The sequence below is a fragment of the Gymnoscopelus microlampas genome, assembly GCF_963454915.1.
Source record: "Gymnoscopelus microlampas genome assembly, chromosome: 19".
Lineage (NCBI taxonomy): Eukaryota > Metazoa > Chordata > Actinopteri > Myctophiformes > Myctophidae > Gymnoscopelus > Gymnoscopelus microlampas.
The window spans coordinates 2,020,422-2,045,422 of NC_139956.1; the positions used below are offsets into that span (position 1 = coordinate 2,020,422).

The 25,001-nt window shown below is 42.1% G+C and overlaps 1 protein-coding gene across 3 annotated transcripts in view; it reads left to right on the forward strand.

Annotated features, from left to right (window-relative positions):
- Positions 1-4,802: 4,802 nt before the first annotated feature.
- The window catches only part of LOC311034812 (serine/threonine-protein kinase/endoribonuclease IRE1-like), a 32,910-nt gene continuing 12,711 nt past the window's right edge, over positions 4,803-25,001 (forward strand). For 2 of the 3 annotated variants that reach the window (XM_084042826.1, XM_084042827.1), the window contains exons 1-2: positions 4,803-5,018; positions 15,371-15,715. In XM_084042826.1, coding sequence (XP_083898952.1) covers positions 4,937-5,018; positions 15,371-15,715 — 427 coding nt within the window. In that variant the 5' untranslated portion in view covers positions 4,803-4,936. The remainder of the gene's footprint in view (positions 5,019-15,370; positions 15,716-25,001) is intronic. The other variant, XM_084042828.1, reaches the window with a different exon arrangement.

Sequence of the window (25,001 nt, forward strand, 5' to 3'; positions counted from 1 at the left end):
GTGTGTGTGTGTGTGTGTGTGTGTGTGTGTGTGTGTGTGTGTGTGTGTGTGTGTGTGCGTGCGTGCGTGCGTGTAAAGGGGAGCTAGTAAGTTGTGTGGGTGGTGTGGAGTGATTCTCGCAAATGAAAATGTTCTTTGTAGAAAAAATAAAAACATAATTCATGTGATATTGTTCCTGTTTCTGATGAGGGTCAGATGTTGAAAGAGAAGTATACTCCCATTGTAAGAATGGAATGTGGAAATGCTCTCTCTATCTCAATGAGGAAGTTCCAATGTTTGGAACTACAGCCCATAGCTTTGTAGCGAGATCAAAGCGTGACATAACTCTCTATGTGTCTGAATCTTGTGTAGAAAAAATACAAAGTTAAGCCAATGGAACAATAGCACAGATAATGCAGTAGCATTCTAACTTCTGATTGGATGGGCAGCCTACAGCCCTGCCTCCAAAGTCTCCTCAATGTAAACCCTCCTCTCTTCCTGTGTCTACAAACACACACACACACACACACACACACACACACACACACACACACACACACACACACACACACACACACACACACACACACACACACACACACACACACACACACACACACACACACACACACACACACACACACACACACACACACACACAGTGTCCCTGATTGACCTGTATTCTCTGACTACTGTCAGTGTCCTCTTATGCCCTCTGCAGGTTGTAAAGTGTATGACATGTGTGTATGTCTTACTGATCACATCTATAAGACATAGAGGTCAGAGGTCACAGAGAAGGGTTTTAACACCTTAAATGGTTCAAACTTATGCTTACATTTTAATAGTGAAATAACAGATCTACAAGATCACTCAACCCAGTGCATAGTGAGCTTGTAGATCTGCCCTGAATAGAGACACCAGGATGAAAGCTGTTAGATCTCACTGTCAGTTTCTCTGTTTGACAAAACAAAAGTACATTTTAATGTTCCATTGATAGTGTAGACTTCTAATGTCTGCAGGACTGTTCTTTCTGCATCCATTTTGATCTGATTTACACTTTTTAAACAACTAAGTGTTTTCAGTCAGCAGGATGTTCACTGTCTGACTGAAAACATCAGGCCAGCTGAACTTGGAGATCTGAATGTGATGCAACAGTGTCCTCTAGTGGAGAAGAACACTGAATTTTCAACAGTTAAAATGTTTGACTTCTTAACCAGATTACAGGATTACTTTTACTGTTTTACTTTTTTTTTTAAGTAAAACATTTCAGTATTTTTTCCTCCACTGTTGGCTTTTAGGTTTTGAAAACAAAAGCAGTAAATGACAAATAACTTCAAATATACAAAGAAATAACTGACAATGGCCCATACCAATAATCAAAATAAACAATATGGCCACAATTTGTTCAACAAAATAGTGGAAATAGACAATCTACAAGCTCACAACACGTCACTTCACAACGCTTTGTGAACTTATAGATCTTCTATTTACTATATTCTTCTTTTTCATGTTAAAATATATGAACATTTTGGAACATGGAAACAATTATGACGGCGATTATATAATAACTGTGACATTACTATCAACCAATAGTAAGCAGTAGAAGGACTAGATCCTAGATCAGTCACATTACTATCAACCAATAGTAACAAAAATAACATCTAACTGAAAAACTATTTAAAGGGATAGTTCACCCAAAAAAATACATTTTTTTCCTATGTAGTCACCCCAAGGAGACTTGAATTCAGGGATATTTTTTAGTTTGTGTTGCATTCCTAAGCCAATAATTTGATGACCAGCGGACCGGTAGGAGACACAAAGGAGACTATTTGTGTGTCCTACCAGTACGCTGGTCATTAGTGATGAGCGGGTCGACCCGTAACCTGCGGGAGCCGCTGGTCAACCCGCGGCGCGGGTGGGTCGAGTCAGGATTTCAGAGGCAATTATGCGGGCTGCGGGTGAGCGGGTCAGCCGCTCTCACACGCAAAACAAAATAAAAATCACATGCTCTTGTTTTGTCTTTATTCCTAATAAGAATAAGAATAATAACAATAAAACAGTTTGAATACACTTGGGTTGTAAACTTGAAGATTATTTTCCTTCATGATTTTACCGTTTTTTTGTTTTGTTTTTTACCGTGGGTTGAGCCATAGATTTATATATGGGTTCGCGGGGCAGGTTGAGGCGGGTTGAGCGGGGCGGGTCATGAAAAAACCCGACCCGCACATCACTACTGGTCATCAAATTATTGGCTTAGGAATGCGAGAAAAAAAAAAAAAAGTAATTTTGGGGGTGAACTAACTAAGTAATTAAAGCAGCATCACAGATGAAATGAATGATTCTAACATGAAGCAGTGGATCACTCTGCTTTCATGTATAAATAATTCTAGCATGAAGCAGTGGACCACTCTGCTTTCATTTATAAATTATCCTGACATGAAGGATCCATCCAGTCAAAAGGAACTTAAGTTTCTTTTTACAGTTAGCTTCACAAACCACATTTATTTTTTGTCCTGAAAGCTTGTTGAAGATCATTTGAAATCAACATCATATCTGACCAAATAGCTGCTGTTTTATTATCCAACTGGTTAGAGCTAACCTGACTCTGTCAAATGGAAGAAGTTTGGGACACGCATTTTGTTTCACAGCCTACTTCCTGAAATCAAATGCAAATGAGATTTCCGGTGGGAGGGGGGGTTACCAGGCTAGGTTAGAGCAGCTGTCAGAGAAATGAGGAACATGGGTTGAAATCCCATTGGACTCTAGTCTTTGGTGTTTTTTTTTTTGCTTTTTTAAAATTCGGATATATATTTTTTAAATAATTATTTTGTAAAATATCTAAATGTCAATACAGCCACGCATTGATATTCTATTGTTATAAACATTTATGTTCTCTACAAACATCTTCATTGTTATAAAACTGTCTGTTTGTTGACTCAACTGCCGCCCGCCATCTTGCTTTCTTCTCTCTCTCTCTCGAGACAGACCCAGAGCCATAAAGAGAGTTCTGACACTAAGGTCGACTCCCATTGTAAGAATGGAATGCGGAAGTGCTCTGTCTATCTCAACGAGATCGTTCCAATGTTTGGAAGTTGGAACTATAGCCCATAGAGCTCGCTTTGCGGCGAGATCAGAGCGTGTCGTTACTCTCTTTTCTACACTCTGGCCAGACCCATAGATCTGGCTAGAGAGAGAGAGACATATATAGCTGAATTCCATTCCCCAAAACTCGGTCACTCGCTCACTCTCCTCGCTTCCTCCACTCGCGCCTAAGCCCCGCCCCTGCGAGGAGCCGAGGATTATTTGAGAGGACGAGTGGTCGAGCGGTTTCCCTCAAAGGATCGGACTGCACTCAGCAGCGTCATTTCAAAGCGACGGCAAATTCCGCGATCACTTATGACATCTCACACAGCTAGACCAGAGCCGTGGATGAAAATATACATGCATAGAATAATATGCAGGTATAGAATTATACAGAATATAAGAATAGACAATTCCTCAATGTGGATGGCCACATCGTTATCTTTATAGTTAACATTGTTGTGCAAGGCCATTTATTCCTGAAATAGTGAATGAAGCGCCAGGATGAGCAAACTTACATTTATGAATTTAATCCTGACCTGTCCCTCTTTTTGCTCGTACAGTCCCCAGAACCCCAGTACGAAAATGTACTCCATGAAGTGTAGATGTGTGTCAAAAAGGAAACGTCGCAGCCGAGGGGCGCGCAGAACGGTGGATGCATATTTATAGCAGGAACAGCTTCACATTTAACTATAGCCATACTCATTCAATTCTGAACCGATTCTTAAAATGTAAAATTCTCTATTTAGCTGTGAAGGGTCTTCTTTCATGTGTATCAGTCATGATTGTTTCACCAACAAACAATATTAAATATCGGCGGGTCCTTCTTCTCCATCGCGCTGTTCGCGCACCTCCCGTTTTCTTTTCTTTTTCTTCGTCCCAGAAGTTAAAAATGTTAACATAATCTTTGTCTCAGTCATTTATAGTAGTCCGTGTACTGCATTGAGGCATGCACGAATAGAAACAGCTTTTGAGACAGAAAGTGTGCACAATATATTACAATGTATAATTGTATTATGCTTTATATCATTCAACAACGCAATAAAGCCAGTGGCTTGTTGCGGTCTTTTCAGTTACTTTACACTGTGTGTGTGTGTGTGTGTGTGTGTGTGTGTGTGTGTGTGTGTGTGTGTGTGTGTGTGTGTGTGTGAGATGCGCAACGAGTGAGCGGCGGCGGCGAGGGGGGGGGGGGGGGTTGCGGCCGGTGTTTTCGGCACATGTGGAGGAGGAGGACCATGTAAACGTCACGGGAGAAGGGGAAAAAAACAAAAAAAAGTGTACACGTGATGCGGAAGTCTGCCGCGGAGGAGCTGTTGAGAGTGGTCGAGCATACACTTCATGTACACTCGCTCAATGCGGAAGTGGAGAGCCTCCTCGCCGACTCCACTCGACTCCACTCGCCCCCTCCAAGAAGCACATGAACAATTGGACCGCGACTACTTCCGGTTCGAAGTCGGAGTGACCGAGTGGGAGTGAGCGAGTGGCCGAGATTTTCGGTATTGGAATTTGGCTTTAAGAGAGTTATGACACGCTTTGATCTTGCCCAAAGCGGGCCGCTATGGACTATAGTTCCAAACAATGGAACTATGCCTTTGAGATGGAACGTGCATTTCCGCATTCCATTCATCCGATGGGAGTCAACGTTAGTGTAGTCACTCTCATATTACACCACGCTGGGTGTGACGGTTTGAAACTGCTTTACATGCGCAGTCGGCTATGATCAGGGCATAGACCATTGAGTTCTAGTGTACTTTATAGCATGTTATAGTATTAATGTGCAACAATTGACGTCGGAAGCAATCTATAATAACTTTATAAACTAATATAGTCTGACAAAGTTCTCTGCTGGGGATTGATCGATCAATTAAAACAAATAATGGAATTAAAGGAACTTGGAAAGTCGATGTGGATTTATGTCATCATCCTCCTGGTAATAAGGACCAGATGTTACAACACAGGTAAACGTTAAGTTACATGTTATATACAACTTATAAAAGTTATTGAAAACTGTCACAACACATGCATCCGTTACAGTATCTCCAATCGGAACCTCTCCCTCCGCTGTATAGCTCAGAGATGAGGTTCCACTAGCTGTAGAAAACGTCAGAATCATAAATATGTCTACGAGAGTTGTATTATACAGCTAAGGTTCCACTGCGTCGGGTACCGGCAGAGTGCGAGACTGGTGAACGGTGGCCAATATGGCTGATTCTTACCTTTTTCCGCACATCGTATCTAAAGGGTAAAGGTATCCCCCCTGCTCTCAGATGATTTCAATGTTAGCGGTCAAGAAAATGTAATCGAGGGGTTGGAGCAAGCGTTGAAATCGCTGTTTTAGTCAGCCTGTGACCAGTCAACCCCCGTCCGCATGCTTGCACAGTACTGCTCCCGTACGATTGCTTTGGGAAAACATGGCCACAGACTGACTAGAAAAGAGATTTAAACGCTTGTTTTAACCCGTCGGTTACATTTTCTTGACCGCTAAAATGTAAAACATCTGAGAGCAGGGGAATACCTTTACCCTTTAGATACGATGTGCTGAAAAACGTAAGAATCATGCATAGTGGACAATGTTCGCCCGTGTCGCACTCTGCCAGGACCCGACGCTGTGGAACCTCATCAGAGGAGATACACGGCGGTGAGAAAATGGTTCCAAACGGGGCTACAGTTACAGTGAAGTTATGGACAGGGAAGGGATGGGGCAGGGGCTCCAAAAGTTTAGTGAACAAATAAGGTAATGATGGTTTTATGCTATTACATTATTTATTGATAACATTGTAGCCTACTCGCTTATTGACATTAGTGTATGGTATGTGACGTGTGCTTGTTTCCGTGTTGCTCCACCGTAGCCATTTTGGGCGTTGCGTTGTGTTGTACCGCTTTCAGCCTCATGTGAACCATGGCTTCAACTGTAGTAAAAATAAACAAAACAACTTCCCCATTCACTGAAACAAAGGCTGTTTTGTGTTGTTGAAAGTCTGTTCTCCAGGGTGAGAAGACTCTCAGCAAGACAGAAATTATTTTATTTACTCCAACACAAAAGTGTGGAAAACGTAATACAGTGCATGTCTGAAAGTCACTTTAGTAATATTACTGTAATAATATTACTTTCCCCAGTAACGAGTAGTGTAACTTATTACAGCAGCCAAAATAGTAATATTATTACATATTACTGATCTAAATGTGGTTTGTAAAAAAAATAATGTCATTTAGTAGCCTAATATAATATGTAATATAATATATTACTCTTTATACCAATAAGTCATATAATATTGTTACTTTTTAAAAGGAGTAATACGTAATAAGTAACATATTACTTTCCTGAGTAATATTGCCCAACACTGACCATAAACACTGTTTATAATTAACACTACCAACATTCTAACTTTATTCAGGAACAGTATTTTCTAGTTATAGTGTCCATAGAGTACAGAAGTCCTGACGTCACTCGTTCATCCCCTGGTTCGTAAAGTAATTTCTCTATGGAGAATAACATTGGGTCATCTTAGAATCGTCTAATAAGAATTGTGTTCCAAAAATAAACAACTGTCTCTGCGATATTGTCAGGGAGGCTCTATAGTCAGTCACTTATATTTGATACAGTCTATTTCTGGCCAGGGTCATTTGTTTATTTTTGCAACTCAGTTCTTATTTGACGCGATATTAAACATGTCTATGGGGATTCAGAACGGGGGTGGAAAACCGCGAACCAGGTAGGATGTGTGAATTATGTACTTCGGTGCTCTATTGTGCCCTGCTTTATAGACCACTAGTCCATAGAGACACACGGGCGGAAACGGAAGGCCTACAAATTCACGCCCACTTTTGACACTCGGGGTCCGTTAGAACGATGAACTGCAGCTCTCAATGCAATCTCTATGAGAGGCATTGTAAAATACCGTAATTTCACTGGTTAACTACTGAAGCTGTAGCGATTTTTTTTGTGTTCTAATAAACTGTCCCATTTGTTTAATTTGTCCTTTTTAATGTCCCATATCTGTCATCTCGATATACTACCCACAATATACTATAATATACTCCATCAGTATGTCAAAACCGCTAGCATCGGAGATCTATAGTTTAAGTGGTCGCACGGTATATACGTCACGGACGCATCCCTTGAGGTTTTCAATACCCAGAAAACTGGCGAAAGTGTCCGTTTTCAATATGTTTTGGTCATTATCTCTGGAACAGAAGGTCCAATCTGCTCAGTTCAAAGCTTGTTGGATGCGTGACTTTGAGGACATTAAGCACGCAATGACACATTTTCGGGTTATTTTTTTATTTTTTTAGGGGAGGCGAGATCTTAGTTGGGCAGGCGACCGCCTGTCCTGTCTCTACAGCGAACAGCCTTTTTGCATGTAGTTTAAGCGCAAGGGAGCGGGGGGCGGGGGGCGGGTGGGGAGAGAGTCAGCGCACTGAAGTCAAGGCACAGACTACTGTGTTGTTGACAGACAACGGATGCACGCTTATGAGAAACAACAAGAATAAAACCTGGCAAAACAGTTGCGTGCATTAGCGCAAGATGAGGATAAATGAAACATTCAGTCTAAATGTCCAGTAATTCGCAACTACTACCACTACTTTTGCATTTGAAACTTTACATTTCTCTAAATATTATAAACTCTCAGGACAGCCTAAGTACAAATATAATTTATGAAAAGGCTACTATAGGCTACAGTGAAGTCGGACTGAATGACTGAAACGTTTTTTCTTTTTTTTTAACTCTCTTGGTGATTATCTGGCACTGTAGTTGTGAATTATTAGCAAACTGGACTGGTCTCTCCAGTGTGGGTACACCGCTGGTCAGCGCTCGGCACTCGTAAAGACAGTGATGTCACTGAAATGCGACAAATTGTCTGTCTGCCGTCTACCCTCTGCTGTGTTAACATTATGGGTAACTCGTTAAAGTGGCAAATTAAATGTGAAACACATCAACTATTAAGAAAACAAGAAGATATGTTGACAAAGACACTCCATACATTTGGAAACGTATTTTTATTTAAATATCGTCTCCAGTTAATGTAGGAATATTTTAAACGATTTCTAACTCTCATGTCCTCTCATAGGGAATGCATTGAGAGCTGCAGTCCATCGTTCTAACGGACCCCGAGTAGCGGCGCAAATCCAAAAGTGGGCGTGAATTTGTAGGCCTTCCGTTTCCGGCCGTGTGTGTCTATACTGTGTGCAGGATGTGTGCAGTAAAAGTATTAACAGACTTTGGGTTATGTGCTGTACAGCAATAGTCCCAAACATTTTTATCCCCAAGGACCCCTTCCAATATATTCAACAATACCATATTCATTACCAACCACCCACAATATATGTTAAATTGTGTGTTAAATGTGGAAGTAACAAAGAAACATTTATTCATTAAGTAACCAACAATGTACCACATTGTACTTTATAGTTAATAAATGGAGATATTTGATATTGGTATTAGTAATGTGACTCGTCTCGTTGAGACGTTGATGAGACAGGGGTTATTATGAGTTGGTGTCATATTAGCCTCGGAAACCCATGCCTTTTTTTTTGTTTCAAAAGAAAAAAAGCCTGGGAGAACCTTGCAGGAACGCTGGTCTTAGGACCTTGTTATCTCCTAACCGATCAGAGTGCTCCAAACCCAGGCGCTGGAATCCAGCGCCTGGGTTTGGCTCCGCCCTTCAAGACCATCGATTGGGCTCGTTCTTTCAGTCTAGTGTCATATTAGCTCTGTGTAGAATTACTGGTCTACATTAAGTCAGTCCACCTTAAGGCCAGGTTAGCTCATTTCATTAGCTTGTTTACTCTGTGACATTGTGTCTAATGTTGGGTTTGAACCGCAAACAGAGCCAATATCAGCATTATTGTTATTATTATGTAATATGTTATATTATTGACTATTATTATAGTCCCTACCCGGGGATGTGCGTATTCAAAATATTGGGCAGACTTTTAGTTATGTGTGTTCCTATGAGTCGATGTGGTAACAGCCCAACTCACTCCAAATCCAACTCACTCCAGACATCTCCCTCCACAGCAGAGCCCAACTCACTCCACACACTACTTGCCCAACTCACTCCATACACTTGGCCAACTCCCTACACACACTTGGCCAACTCACTCCACAAATTTAATTTGCACAACTCACTCCACAAATTATTATTGAGGAAGACATTTGTGCTTAAGTACAATATTGAGGAATTAAGTACAATATTGAGGAATTTGTTACTTTTAACTCTATTCTGTTTTAGGCTTGGTTAAAGTTTTAAATACTGTCTCTACAAAACAACTTAATGGTTCTGGGGGGTGGGGGGGGCTCGCTGGCCACTTTGGCACTTGGAGTCCAGTGTTTGTTAGATGTCTTATTCTATTGTTTGTCAAATCAAGAGGTGTTGTTATATTCCTCGTTAAGGTTTTGTTTTTTGACCTAAACCAAAGTGGATCCAAAGTTTCTCTTTATATTGCATGTAACCAAATGAACCCAAAGGTTTAAGAAACACTGCTCTAAATACCAGGTTTATACACAGGTTTATATAAAAGCTACAAGCTGCTGTTCATAACACAACACAAGAGGTCAAATGTAGGAATGGAACAGTTTATTTGACAAAAGGGGCAGTGTAAAACAACAGGTAAAACAACACAGTTACTATAACATAACCGCATTATTATAGAAAAAAAGGTTAAAAAATATAAAAGGTTGCAAAATGGTAATAAAAAAAGAACACAGTTACTATAACATAAAAAACAATATGTGGATCCAATATGTAGTGGAGTAGAGGTAAAACCATTGGAAGTTGGGAATACTCAAATAACGCACAAATACCCAACATTGTACATTACAGTACAGTACAGTACTTAAGTTAATGTACTTAGTTACTTTACACCACTGACACATTGAACCAATATTACACTGGTGACATTGCATGGAGTGAGTTGGGTTTGGTCCTGGAGTGAGTTGGCTTTGGTCCTGGAGGGAGTTGGTCTTTGGTCCTGGAGGGAGTTGTCCCAGCCCTGGAGTGAGTTGGGCGAATATTTCTTAAGTCTTCATGGAGTGAGTTGGATTTGGAGTGAGTTGGGTGGTATTCGTCGATGTCTGCCTGTCAGTTACAACACACACACACACACACACACACACACACACACACACACACACACACACACACACACACACACACACACACACACACACACACACACACACACACACACAGGACTGGAGTACTTTTTTTGGACCTGGTGGTCTGATGTAAATAACCTTTTAATGTGCTCCTGCTACAACGAGTGGAAAGGACAACTAACTTACTAGGCTAATCAAAATGCTCATTTATTAATCTGATAGTGTTATAAACGTAGATGCAGATGGATCTACACTTGTCAATTTATGATGGGCTGTTTTTGTCGATTTGCTGCAGTGCTGTAAACGCTGGGTCAGACTTGCCCCCGTTGCATATAAGGATTATAATCTATGATAATGAATAGGTAAAATCGCAGCCTTTGCGATTTGCTACTCGTGTGGTTTCAAATCCCAATTTCGGTTTGAAAACGATTAATCGTTCAGCCTTACGCGCACGCGCGCGCACACACACACACACACACACGGCAGCTCCACACGTCGTAATTCACAGCATGGAGGCAGGTCGGACAGCTTATGCTCCGTAGCGTGGGGATGTGCTGTGTACAACCATGAGAAGTTGATGTTTAAGATGTTTGAGCTAATTAACAACCTGGATTTTAACAATGAAGATGAAGATGACTAGGGTTGTCCCGATACCGATACCAGTATCGGTACTCGGTAAAGCTCCCGATACTTTTACCCGATACCAAAACAATGACGGCCGCTGGTATATTAACATGGCATTGTTAACAGCTGTGCCTCAAACAAAGTTATAACCACTTTAAGTTTCTAACTTGTGGTCATATTCGCGATACTTTTCAGTTGTGTGGTGGTACTTATAGATGGATTTTACTGTAACAGAAAGTTCTGTCTACCGTCCAGTCAGAGAGCATGGTTCACACTCACAGACCGGAGCCGGCTCTGTTATTCACAGACGGAGCTAGCGTTATTATTAGCCGTAGCCGGTGTTGCCAGATTCTGCTGGAGAGAAACAAGCAGCCAGGTCTATAAAAATAAGGCCAAAATAAGCAACTAGGGCAGGTCAGTCAAACTTTAATGTCTAATATTGTTTTATGTTTTCTCAAACATTTGCATGCCAAGAGGAAGGACCCCTCAATATGTACAATCTACTTTACAGAAAAACAATACAAAAGTCGCTTATAATAAACGGATTTGGCAACACTGGTCAGAATGGAACGGTACAGCAGCTAGTATTTTTGATTCTGCTTCTACAGAAATATGCTCTTAACCTAGCTCTGCTCCATAGCGTGTCTGACAAAAGCCTCATTTATGCTCGTTATGCACGACGGTGTCGCGCGCTGAAAACAGCAGATCTACAAGCTCACAACGCGTTGCAGACGCGACCTGTTGTGAGCTTGTAGTTCTGCTCGGAGTATGAGTCGGCGCTAATACAGGGAAAGTGGACAGGACAGCTGATTAGTGTTAGAAGGAGTTCTCCTTAATTTTATGGTACTGTCGTACCTTTCTCCTCACACCCGCGGTAGCGCAGGCTGCTCGTCTTTATTAATAAATAAATAAATAATACACTTTCGCTACTGACCAAAACAAAGACAGTTTTATAGAGTTGAAAGCCTTCTTTCCTTAATGAACTGTTTGGTTGCTATATGTCTATGAAATTAACTCAAGGACCCCAACGGAAACAAGTCCGCAAGGACTTTTTTGGCCGGACCTTTTAGAAAAAAGTATTATAAATGTAACTGTGTTGTTTTACATTCTTTTGCCTAATAAAAAATTCAATCAATCAAAAAAAATGGGGACACTCTGAGCCCCCCACCTCACGTCTAAAATACACTTTTTGGCCAGAAAATAAAATATTTCACCGGAAGGAAAAAATGTATATGGTGCCCTGTACAGCATTGGTCCTCAACGTGGTGTCCGGGGACCCCCAGGGGTGCTTGAGGGAGTACCAGGGGGTCCCCAGCTAAATAATGCATAGTTATGAACCAAATGGACCCTTATGGGTCTGTAACTCTGAGAGTGTAAAAATGGAACCAAATGGACCCGTTGTACACTCTCAAGAGTTAAATTAGCATGGATTTTACAATATAAATTGGGGCCCCATGAGATAAAAATGCAATTAAATGGGGGTCCGTAGCCCTAATGCATGTCAAATTGGGGGTCCTTAAAATTAAAATGGTTGGGAATTGACTGCTAGAGCCGTAGTATTCTTCTCTTATGGGGGTCCCTGGCATATATTTTCAAATGGGGGTCAACGGGCTAATAAGTGTCAATTTGGGGGTCCTTGACATGTAACAGTTTGAGAACCACTGCTCTACAGATCTGGTATTTTAATTGTTCTATTGACCAGATTTTTCCTTCCAGTGAAATATTTTCTTTTCTGGCCAAAAAGTGTATTTTATACGTGAGGTGGACCAGAGCTACTATTAACCAAGTAAACAGAAAGTTATTAACGCAATTTTAACAATAATTATTATTAAAATAACAAGTACATGTACAAGGCATAACAATGAAATGAAATTGGAGAAAAAGGGGGTAAAATAAGTGGTTACTAAAAAAAACCCATAAAGTACTCGTATTGGTTCTCGGTATCGGCGAGTACTGAAAATTGAGTACTCGTACTCGTACGGGACATCCCTAAAGATGATATCCAAAGCACCCTCCCGCTCTTATAACGCAGTGTGAGCGGAAACGGCCCGTAAATGAATGTCCTTTATAAGTTTAAGCGCGTTCTCTGTGTGTGCCAGACGGCAACAGTATAACAACAGACGCATACGCAGTTTGATGATCATCCCATAGCTTGCAGGGCTGTAACCATGGTGACGATAGTTCCCATAGCCTGAATTCTGAATCTCCCGGTGTTTACATAAAAACTCTAATAAACAGCTTACATTTTGGGAAAGTGAAAAAAGGGCATCGTTATTTTGTGCATATGCTAATGGTCAATTAGTCCCCCCAGGAATCCGCGGAGAAAAAGTCTTGATTCCACGGAGAGCAATTCTGGATTCCGCGGCTTTCTGCGGACATTAAAAACAACCTAAAATGACCATTTATCAAGCAAAAATAGATTAAGTTTTAATAATCAAGTAAAATCCTTTATGAAATAGATACAATTAATTGTTATACCATTCTAAAACACAAAAATACCGTGGAACCTAGTAATTGAGTCAAGGTTACTGAATAGAGGTGGTCCGATCAGGCCGATAGCAATCACTGATCCAATCATGTGTGAGGGCATTTCTATTTTGTATTATTATTATTATTATTATTATTATTATTATTATTATTACAAAGTATACATTAACCACTTCAGCCTTATATATTCTGTCTATTTTCAAAAGGTTTTATATAGGGATGTCCGATTTTATCGGCCTCCCGATATTATCGGCCGATATTAGCATAAAAATTGATATCGGGAAAATATCGGTATCGGTTTTTGAAAAAAAAAAATTTTTTTTTTTTTTTTTTTTTTTTTTTGCTTTATAAATAAGTTACAGGAGTTTTTACTGTATATGGTGTGTGTTATATGAAATTTGAGCTTACCCTAATCACAATAATCCCCGCATATATCGGTATCGGTTGATATCGGTATCGGTAATTAAGAGTTGGACAATATCGGTATATCGGTTATCGGTAAAAAAGCCAATATCGGACAACCCTAGTTTTATACGTTTTGAAAACTTGAAATGGGACATTCTGCATAATAAGTACATTTCATTTGGACTTTTAAGTATATTTTGATACCAATACTTTTGTACTTTTACTCGAGTGAATTTTGAATTCCGGACTTTTACTTGTAACAGAGTTTTCTATATTGCAGTATTGATACTTTTACTTAAGTAAAACCAGGGGTGCAATGCTCACTGGACGGCCTTGCACGGCGTGCCGGAACCTATTTGACCAGGAGCAAGCGCAGGCACACGCATAGATTTAAAACTACTTTAAATTCACACCTCAACAAAGTTTACAAAGGCTCTCGACTCACACCAGGTACATTAACATAGGAATTAGCCTAGATGCATATCAATTGTCCATTGTGTGACCTACAGTATAGTGTAGGTGTTAAGCGACGTGCACGTCACATCATTAAAATACAGTGCAAGCACTTCCCAAATGAGCATAGCAACACTGAGTAAAACATTTGAGTACTTTTTCCACCACTGCACTATATGATTGATCACACCAGGGTTTCCGCTAGGCATTTTTTGGGCCGGCCACCATGGCCGGCAGGATCATATTTTACCTGCCAAAGAATAAATTTACCGGCCATATATTATAATTAATAAGTATTCGCCTGGTTTTCCTAAACATATCAGTAAATTATGCCTAAACCTAACCTTATTCCTAATCTTAACCTCAGTAGAACTATACCTAATCCTAAACCTATTTCTACCCTTATCCTCAGTAAAACAAATACAAGAATACAAGAACCGCTGGTCTGCCTGAAAAATGGGGGCCAGGGTGTTTTGGGGCGAGCTGCGGCAAAGCCTTTCCCTGCGCAACACCGTTGCCCAACTTTCACCACTTTATCCATTGCAGACAGACAGTCACTGTGCTTGCATAATATCCAGGACCCACACGTGTTCGGGTCCCTTTATCGACAACTGGGTCCGCTTTTGTTCAGATTCTATCACCTCGAAAAATCCCGGTTCTGTTTATCAACACACGCGAGCGAACCACGCTGGCTGATTAGGAGGAGACAGCAGGTCTATCAGCTGTGTTGTGTCGTATCAAAAATAGCAGACATACAAGCTCACAACGCGGCGCGTTGCAACATGCTGTGAGCTAGTAGCTCTGATATTTTCAATGCACGACACCATCGTACAACGAATAGGCGAATCTACAACTGCAGCGCACAGCAGCAGCAGAGCAGGCTGTCAGAATTAAACCACACAGTCAGATCATGATAAAAAACTTTAAATGATTATGATTTTAATGGTTGTTTGTAGCCAACTACTTTATCCAAATAATATTAATAATAGGCTTAAATGATAAAATAGCCTAATAACAGCATTTTCCCAACCGGCCATGGTGGCCGGTGGTGTTTATAATTACCGGCCAATTAAAACTTTTACCGGTAAATATCGGCTAACGGAATCCCTGGATCACACACTGACATTTCACCAGCATGAGATCCAGACCTGACACCACACACAACACACTGTACATTGTCTAAATACACATTAAACATTACACATTAATATCTCTACTCTAAATACATTGTTTTGTTTTAAGGACAACGTCAGCTCATAGTGTCATCTCAGCCTGTGAGGGTCATGGAGGGAGATGATGTCATCCTTCCTTGTCACATTGAACCACCTGAGAACATGGAGAGGGGGACGGTGTGGTGGTACAGACCTGACCTGCCGAAGCCTAACGATGTGCACCGTCTCCAAGATGGACGTGTCATTACTGACATTGTGAACCCGTTGTACAAAGGGAGGACGTCTCTGTTTCATGATCAGATGTCTCGTGGTAACATCTCACTGAAGCTGACCATGGTGAAGCTCTCAGACCAGGGGACGTACTGGTGTTTAGTTCCAGGCCTGAACATCAAAAGTTCTATCCAGCTCCTTGTTGGTAAGATTTACTGTTCATAAACAATGGATGTAAAAACAACAATAAAGATCATGACAACATAGCTGTCATTAAGTCAATACTAAAAGGCTCAGGGTCCTATCAGTGAGTCAGGCTGACTGAGAGAGACTCACACACTGACAGTGGTGGAAGAAGTACTCAGATAGTTTTCTACTTAAGTAAAAGTATCAATACCACAATGTAGAAATACTCTAATACAAGTGAAAGGCCTGTCTTCAAAAACTTTTACTTGGGTAAAAGTAATAATAATTATTATTATTATGATTATACTAATAATAAAAGTGCAAACGTTTCGGCATTAAAATACACTTACAGCATCAAAAGTAGTAAATGAGGTGAAAGTGTCTACTCATAATAATAATAATTTCTCAGTAAAATTAATTTAGGTAGCATGTGTAAGAAGTAGAACTTCCATGTCATCACACATGAGTGTAGTCTTTATTAAATGGGACGTCCACTTCTATGCTGCATGTATTCTGAATGGTTCCTAAAAAATTGGGGGGGTGGAGTGGACTCTTCCTGCACGTGTTTGAAATGTATCCTACTATAATTCTAGTAACCTCTGTAGTGGTGGTGAAGCTACCCGGTTCTCCTCACTGGCTGGACCAATTGCTCTGATTTTGCACACAGCCATTGACCATTACCATCTGAACTTAACTGTGAAGCCCGTTTTTCAATTTCATCAAATCTCAGCTTCTTATTAGCGTTTATGTGTCAAACAATGTCGCCTCCCGGGTTGCCAGATCATGTGCGCATATCCCCCCACGGATGCGCTGCGCCGACCGGGTATGGTCTAGTGTGTTTTAATTTCTTCAGCCTCACATTCTTCTTCACACCAGAGTTCCACGTCCGTTGGACATCAGTAGCCTACAAGCCACATTTGTTCCACACTACCTGACTGCATTTTCGACCTACAATAACGAAATATCTAGTTATTACCCAACATAGTGTTTCCAATCATGCTGGAATCACCAGTGGCGGAAAGTAACTAAGTACATTTACTCAAGTACTGTACTTAAGTTCAAATTTGAGTAATCTTTACTTTACTGGAGTATTTTCAATTTGCAGTACTTTTACTTCTACTCCACTACATCTCAGAGGCAAATATTGTACTTTTTACTCCACTATAATCATTTTAAAACTTGAGTTACTAGTTACTTTGCAGATTTGTATTATTGCAAAACATGCATTCAACACTTTACCCCATACTTCTGCTATTTGAAAATAGCAGATTTACAAGCTTTCATTATGAGCCTGTAGATCGGCTATTTTCAAAAGATTTTTAAACATTTTGAAGACTTGTGAAATGGGACATTTTGTGTAATGAGTAATTTTACTTAGTTACTTAGTTATGGTAAGTGAAAGCCGTGTTTGTGCGCATAGCGTCTCTCTCACAGTAAAATCCTCAGTGTTCATTATCCGGACCAGTTGTAATTGTGAGTGTACAAATAGAACCATGCTTTCATTTGTACAGTCAGTTATATTAAGAAGGTGATAATAGCCACCACACAATACATGTCCTTTCCTTTGTTGACAGTAGGATAATATGAACGTCATATGCAAATTAGCCATGAGGTGGTCTTAGAATGTCAACAAACGGCACGTGTTTCCTCGCCGACCCAAATAAAATACTGGAGCACTTGGGCTGCACGTTTATTGATCTGCCTGTCTGTTTTGCATTTTTACTACTGTTGATGACCTCAGCACGGGGATTGATGGTTATCTTAAATGATTATAACGGGTTCATGAATGACATATCGATTACGTGAATCAGCTGTGTCGGGAGGTATCTAAAACATTTAGGACAGGTCGTAATAATAGATGCATACATTTACATTAGCCTACTTAGAACTATGGACTCCACAAAGTGATACGAGGCCACTTCTTAACGTCATCTTCCCAATTATCTATTGTAGGCAACAATAGGCTAATATCACCTTTTTTATGTCATTGATTGTGTTCCCACATTATTATTAATTGTTACGTTCCGTTACAATACAACAGCTCATACAGTATGACTCTGGCGCAGCTGCTTGACACGTCTTATAATTATAATTAGCCTACAAGCACCTGCGAGTCATACTGTATGAGCTGTTGTAATGGAACGTATTAATTAATAATGTGGGAACACAATCTCAATGAATTAAAAAAAGGTGACATTAGCCTATTGTTGCCTACTGCAATAGATATTTGAGAAGATGACGTTAAGAAGTGGCCTCGTATCACATACTGTAGCATTTTTAACGACCTCCTCTATTTAAAAGCAGACGTAGAACCGAGCCAGAGTCTGCATGTGAGGCACCATAAGGCATGGGTTCTGTCTACAAAGACAGGTGTCATAGAGACAGCAGGTTGTTCCTGCATTGCAGGGCCGGGCCGCTCATGCAGTCATGCTGCTGCAATTCTGTGGAAGGTAGGTCTAAGTAGGCTAATGTAAATGTACGCATCCATTATTACGACCTGTCCTGAATGTTTTAGATACCTCCAGACACATTATGTCTCAAAACACTGGCTTACAGTTGAATTATTGGTGACTAAAGAAATATGAATTAAAGAAATTAAGACAAATACTGACAATGCCTCTGAACATTGGCTTGCAGTTATTGCACATAGCCAAATGCAATAATACAATATAGGCTTGTCCTTCTGAATGGGAACTAGTAAAGTTGTCCTTTTGAGGAGAAGTAGAATTTAGAAGTCACTTTAAGTCTAACATGAGGGAGAGGGTCCCTCTACACCAGTGTTTATCAACCCTGGCAAAGGGCCCAATTTTGGGCCGCGAGTACTGCTGAGGTGTGCCGCGACGTTTGAAGAAAGTGTGAACCCAGCCCCTCGAGAACAATAGCGGTGATTGTCCGTCAATCGATACGGCCATTCAGTGTAGCGACCATCACCCATAGGAATGCAAATATGTTGTCCTACCTGGTACTGTATAAAAGGGGCACAGGGTACATGCTTTGGCACTCAGTATTATTACTACAAGATGATGAGAGCTCCACCAGCAAAGAAGCGATGCACCCAGGGCCAGCCGCTAAATTCTAGGTGTGCCCTGGGATATTTTGGCTATGCCAGGTGTGCTTTGGCACCAAAAAGGTTGATAAACACTGCTCTACACTACAGGGAATGACTTGATATCTAGGCTGCAGAAAACAGTCAGTTGGATATTAAACCCACTGACACAAGAATCACAGATGACATTAGTGCTGTTGATTGCCTAGTGGTCAAATCGGGGTGAACGAGCCATCGTTAACTTGCTTTAAAGTTTAGCTGTAGACTAGTTCTGCTGCACGCACTCACTCTCTCTCTCTGCTGCCTGTGTGTGTGAGAGGGGGAGGAGGGGGAGGGGAGTTTAGCAGGGGTGCAGTACGTTAGTCCGTCAGCGCATTCCTCCGACAGCGCAGCGCTCCGACGTTTCCAATACTAAACCCGAACCAAACCCGCACCCTAACCCTAACCGCACGCGGATGCCACATAGTCGGAGAAAAGGTCTGTCGGATTAACGCATGCCTCCCGTTTAGCAGCAGGCCCACTGCACTGTAACCTCGCGTCACCAGTCTTTCCACATCGGAGGAAAGCCTGGTATGTGTTACTAAAGACCTGTGTGATCCGGTCTAGGCAACGCCTACTGAAAAAACAAAAAAAAAAAGTCAGCTAGAAGGTCCTGGGTTCAATTCCCGCCAGGGACGCTGTGGGCGCTGGGGGCGTGTCTCCTCCTCCGCGTCATCAGCGCCCATACCCTAGGTGGGGTTGGTGAAAGGGCCTACTCTGTGTGGAGTTTGCATGTTCTCCCCATGTCTCTCAGGGTAGTTGGTACCCTCACAAAAACATGTAGTAATCCTGGTCACTAAACTCCTCCCCCATGACAGCCGGGGCGCCTGATGGAGGGGAAGGGAAGTATGTTTAATTGGCATCAATCCAAGATGTCCACCAATATTGTCAAAAAGCCAAATAAAATGATGGTGAGTCAATGTCAATTAAACATATTTCCGCAACTAGGATTTCTTAGGACTTTTAGTATGTTGTTCTGGACACCTCATAGAAATGATCTATGGAGAAAAAAAAATCTGTTACAATTACTTGTGAAAGGCTAGTTTTCTATCTAGTAATAACACCCAGTAGTTCTGTTATATTGGTTCAAAAATGGCTAATATATATATTTTATCTGAATTCCTCACCTCAACATGTATTTGGAAGTCAATCAAACTCTCAGATGAATAAAGATTGGACTTGCCATAATTTTATATGTTTTTACCATATAAAATTATATATATAATATTTGGGACCAAACATTCCCTCAGTAAAATGAAGGTAAATGACTTCAAGGTCAAAGTTGATGACACAATCATCACTAGCAAAGAAGAGATTACCTATTTGGGATGTATTATTGACAAATACCTGACAGGTGAAAGCATGGCAACAAAGGTGTTCAAAGGAGTAAACCAGAGAACCAGATTTATGGGCAGAGTTTCCTCTTTTGTCAACCCTCAGGCCTTCAGAACCCTCTCAGGGGCCCTGATTCAGCCCCTTTTTGACTATGCTAGCTCCTCTTGGTACCCCAACACCTCAGTGTCACTGAAGACTAAGCTTCAAACCTCCCAAAAAACTGATTTGACTACTTCTCCGACTGGGGCCCATGACCAACCTCTCTCCCACTCACTTTGCCAGCCTAGTAGTGATGCGCGGGTTGACCCGTAACCCGCGGGACCCGCGGGTCAACCCGCGGCGCGGGTGGGTCAAGTCAGAATTTCGGAGAAAATGATGCGGGCTGAGGGTGAGCGGGTCACGCGCTCTCACACGCAAAAAAAATAAAAATAATAACATGCTCTTGTTTTGTCTTTATTCCTAATAAGAATAAGAATAATAACAATAAAACAGTTTGAATACACTTGGGGATTATTTTCTAACCATAATTTTACAGAATTTAAAAAAAATCGCGGGGTTGAGCCATAGATTTATATATGGGTTCGCGGGGCGGGTTGAGGCGGGTTGCGTTCCGTGGCGGGGCGGGGTGGGGCGGGTCATGAAAAAACCCGACCCGCGCATCACTACAGCCTAGGCTGGCTCAGGGTGGAAGACAGGGTTATACAACTAAAAATGGGACTGGTCTTCAAAATTATAAATGCAGATTTGCCCGAAATGCCCCCTATACCCGCATATCTGTATAAATACCTTGAAAAAGTTAGTGACACCCACAGTCACGAAACTAGAGGGAGCGTAAACAACAATCTGGTACCACCCACCCATAAAACAAACATGGGCAAATTCTCCTTCAATTCTCCTTCTACAGCACAGCCACCAAGGAATGGAATAGTCTAACCCCATCCCTCAAAAAATGCAGTTCGCTGGGCTCATTCAAAACAGCCCTAAAAACTCTCCCTCCCCTTTTTTTGTACATATTTTTAGTGGTGCCAACCGCTCTACACTTGACTTTGTCTCCGTGTCCGTATGAGCCCGGGATGAGCACGGCAAAGAAGAAACACATACAAACACACGCGCACACACACACACACACACACACACACACACACACACACACACACACACACACACACACACACACACACACACACACACACACACGGACTTGGAGATTGTCATCTATGCCATCTCTCCTCTCATTGGCCACACGTACGACTGGTTATCAAAGAGGGGTCCTGGGACCCCCAGCGTATGTTATGTCCGTCCACCCGTATGAGCACGGGATGAGCACGGGATTTTAAACAGCTATAACTCCAGTTTCCAGCATGCCACCAAGTCCAAATTTAGTATGTGGACTTAGACCACTAATAGGGACGAGCATGAATTGCTGAAGCCCCGCCCCCTCTGTCCAGGGACCCCCAGCGTATGTTATGGCACCGCTTCCTTCACACAGGGTGTGATTTTTTATTTTCTCATGCTTTTTTTTTGTATATGATTTTTATTTTCTCATGCGTTTTTCTTTTTTCCCTTTTTTTTTGTATATATTTTTTTAGCGGTGCCAACCGCTCTATACATGACTTTGTCCGTGTGTCCGTTTGAGCCTGGGATGAATGAGCACGGGATTTTAAACAGCTATAACTCCAGTTTGCAGCATGCCACCAAGTCCACATTTGGTATGTGGACTTAGACCACCAATAGGCACGAGCATGCATTGATAAAGTTATCAAAGAGGGGTCCAGGGACCCCCAGCGCCCGTATGAGCGATGAGCACGGGATTTTAAACAGCTATAACTCCAGTTTGCAGCATGCCACCAAGTCCACATTTGGTATGTGGACTTAGACCACCAATAGGGACCAGCATGAATTGCTGAAGCCCCGCCCCCTCTGTCCAGGGACCCCCCAGCCTATGTTATGTCCGTCCGCCCGTATGAGCACGGGATTTTAAACAGCTATAACTCCAGTTTCCAGCATGCCACCAAGTCCAAATGTAATATGTGGACTTAGACCACCAATAGGGACGAGCATGAATTGTTGAAGCCCCGCCCCCCTCTGTCTTCCCATTGGCTGGCCTTTAAACAGCCATAACTCAAGTTCGCAGCATGCTACGGAGTACAAATTTTGCACATGGACTAAAACCACCAATAGGGACGAACTGTAATTACTTAAGCCCCACCCCCTCTGTCTGCCCATTGGCTGGCCTTTTTAAACAGCCATAACTCAAGTTCGCAGCATGCTACCGAGTACAAATTTTGCACATGGACTAAAACCACCAATAGGGACGAACTGTAATTACTTAAGCCCCGCCCCCTCTGTCTGCCCATTGGCTGGCCTTTAAACAGCCATTATGGCAGTTTGCAGCATGCTACCAAGTACACATTTGGTAAGTGGACTCAGACGACCAATAGGGACGAACTGAAATGAGTTAAGCCCTGCCCCAAAGGCACCGCTTCCTTCACACAGGGTGTGATTTTTTATTTTCTCATGCTTTTTAGCGGTGCCAACCGCTCTACATTTGGCCGTGACTCCGTGTCTGTCCAGGGACCCCCAGCGTATGTTATATCCGTCCGCCTGTATGAGCACGGGATGAGCACGGGATTTTAAACAGCTATAACTCCAGTTTGCAGCATGCCACCAAGTCCAAATTTGGTATGTGGACTTAGACCACCAATAGGGACGAGCATGAATTGCTGAAGCCCCGCCCCCTCTGTCCAGGGACCCCCAGCGTATGTTATGTCCGTCCGCCCGTATGAGAACGGGATGAGCACGGGATTTTAAACAGCTATAACTCCAGTTTGCAGCATGCCACCAAGTCCAAATTTGGTATGTGGACTTAGACCACCAATAGGGACGAGCATGAATTGCCGAAGCCCCGCCCCCTCTGTCTTCCCATTGGCTGGCCTTTAAACAGCCATAACTCAAGTTCGCAGCATGGTACGGAGTACAAATTTTGTACATGGACTAAAACCACCAATAGGGACGAACTGTAATTACTTAAGCCCCGCCCCCTCTGTCTGCCCATTGGCTGGGCTTTAAACAGCCATTATTCCAGTTTGCAGCATGCTACCAAGTACAAATTTGGTAAGTGGACTCAGACCACCAATAGGGACGAACTGAAATGAGTTAAGCCCCGCCCCAAAGGCACCGCTTCCTTCACACAGGGTGTGATTTATTTTGTACATAGTGGTAATTTTTTCTCTGTAGGTTTATGTTGATTTTTGAACTGTTTGGTTGCTACTATATATGTCTATGAAATTAATTCAAGGACCCCAACGGAAACTTTTTTTTCTTTTGCCTAATACAAATTTTAATCAATCAAAAAACCAGGTGCTCGAAGAGCGCCTGAGTCTACAGAGAGACAGAGACATCGTCATCCGCGACACCTAAGCGACACCTATTTGTCATTGGCTGTCCTGGCTGTCCTTCACTCCTTTAAGCCAATGGCGACACGAATGGCGACACCTATTTGTCATTGGCTGTCCTGGCTGTCCTTCACTCCTTTAAGCCGATGGCGACACGAATGGGGAGACAGCCCGTCCTCCGCAGTAACCGCCCTCCGCTCCCCTCATTCACATTGCAACAGTTGCAGACAATGCAAGTTGTACTGCAGCCTCAGGCAGGAGGGTTAGCCTAAATGCTAGCATGCTTTATAGACCTAGTTTGGCTATTGGCTTGTTATTATTTGGCCATGTTCACACTGACTTCTTCAATCTTCGCTATTGTTGGGAAGACCCGTGTGGTGTCTAAAAATGTTGCCACCACTTCTAGAAACAAGCAATCCGAAAAACAAATAATCAGGTCTATGAAAACAATCACATCGCGTAACGATGGCTGATAAGTGACAGTCTATTGAGAATTACCATCAGCGTTAATGCAAGCGAGGGAAACGTGAATAAAACACAATATGCAAGTATAGTTGGGAAGCGGCTTAGTTTGGGTTGAGTTGCTGGCTCGTCGATAGCAGAGAGGTCTGTAGGCGCAACTGCGCCGCTGGAATCCGGGGAGCAGGGGCACACTTAGAAGCGTTAGTGTTGTTGTTGAGTTATGGTGTTGTTTGTTATGGTGCTGCTGGCCGGGGAGATGGTTGCTGGTGGTGGCGGGTCTGGCGTTGTGGTGGGCGCTGCTGGTTGTGGCCCCACTGGCCCCCCACCAGCAGCCGCTGGTGCCTGGCAAGAGAACCGGTTTGACGGGGAAACCATTTCTGTGGTTGGCAACAACAGAATAGGGTGAGGGGTGCTAATGTTGTTATGTTGATTTTTTTGTTTTTCTTTCCCCTGGGGGAGCAGAGTTTTATAGACCGGGCCATGGCCCCGTTGGCCTCTATGACGATACGCCCTTGGTGTCAAGGCAATGCGGCCGACATCTGTAAGTTTGGACGTGATGTTAAACTCCTGCAGCACCGGTGTTGCCAGATTTTGTGAGAGAAATAAGCAACCAGGTCTATGAAATAAGCCCAAAAGAAGTTAGCCATATGAGAACTGTAAACCTATATATACTGTATACATTGAAATGATATACTGTAGTGTATACATTGGAGATAGCCGATCTACAAGCCAATCTACAAGCTCACCACCACGTTTCGTGATGCGATGCGTTGTGAGCTTGTAGATCTGCTATTTTAAAAAAAAATCTTGAAATAAAATGTGGAATATTTGGAAGATCTTTTAAACATTCTAACAACACAAATCTGGTAAGGGGCTCCAGCTGGCACAACACATTTTCAGATGGGGCTTATAGGTAGGGATGGGTATTGGCAAGAATCTCACAATACGATACGTATCACGATACTTGGGTCATGATACGATTATATCACGACATATTGCGATACGATACATATTGCCATATATTACGA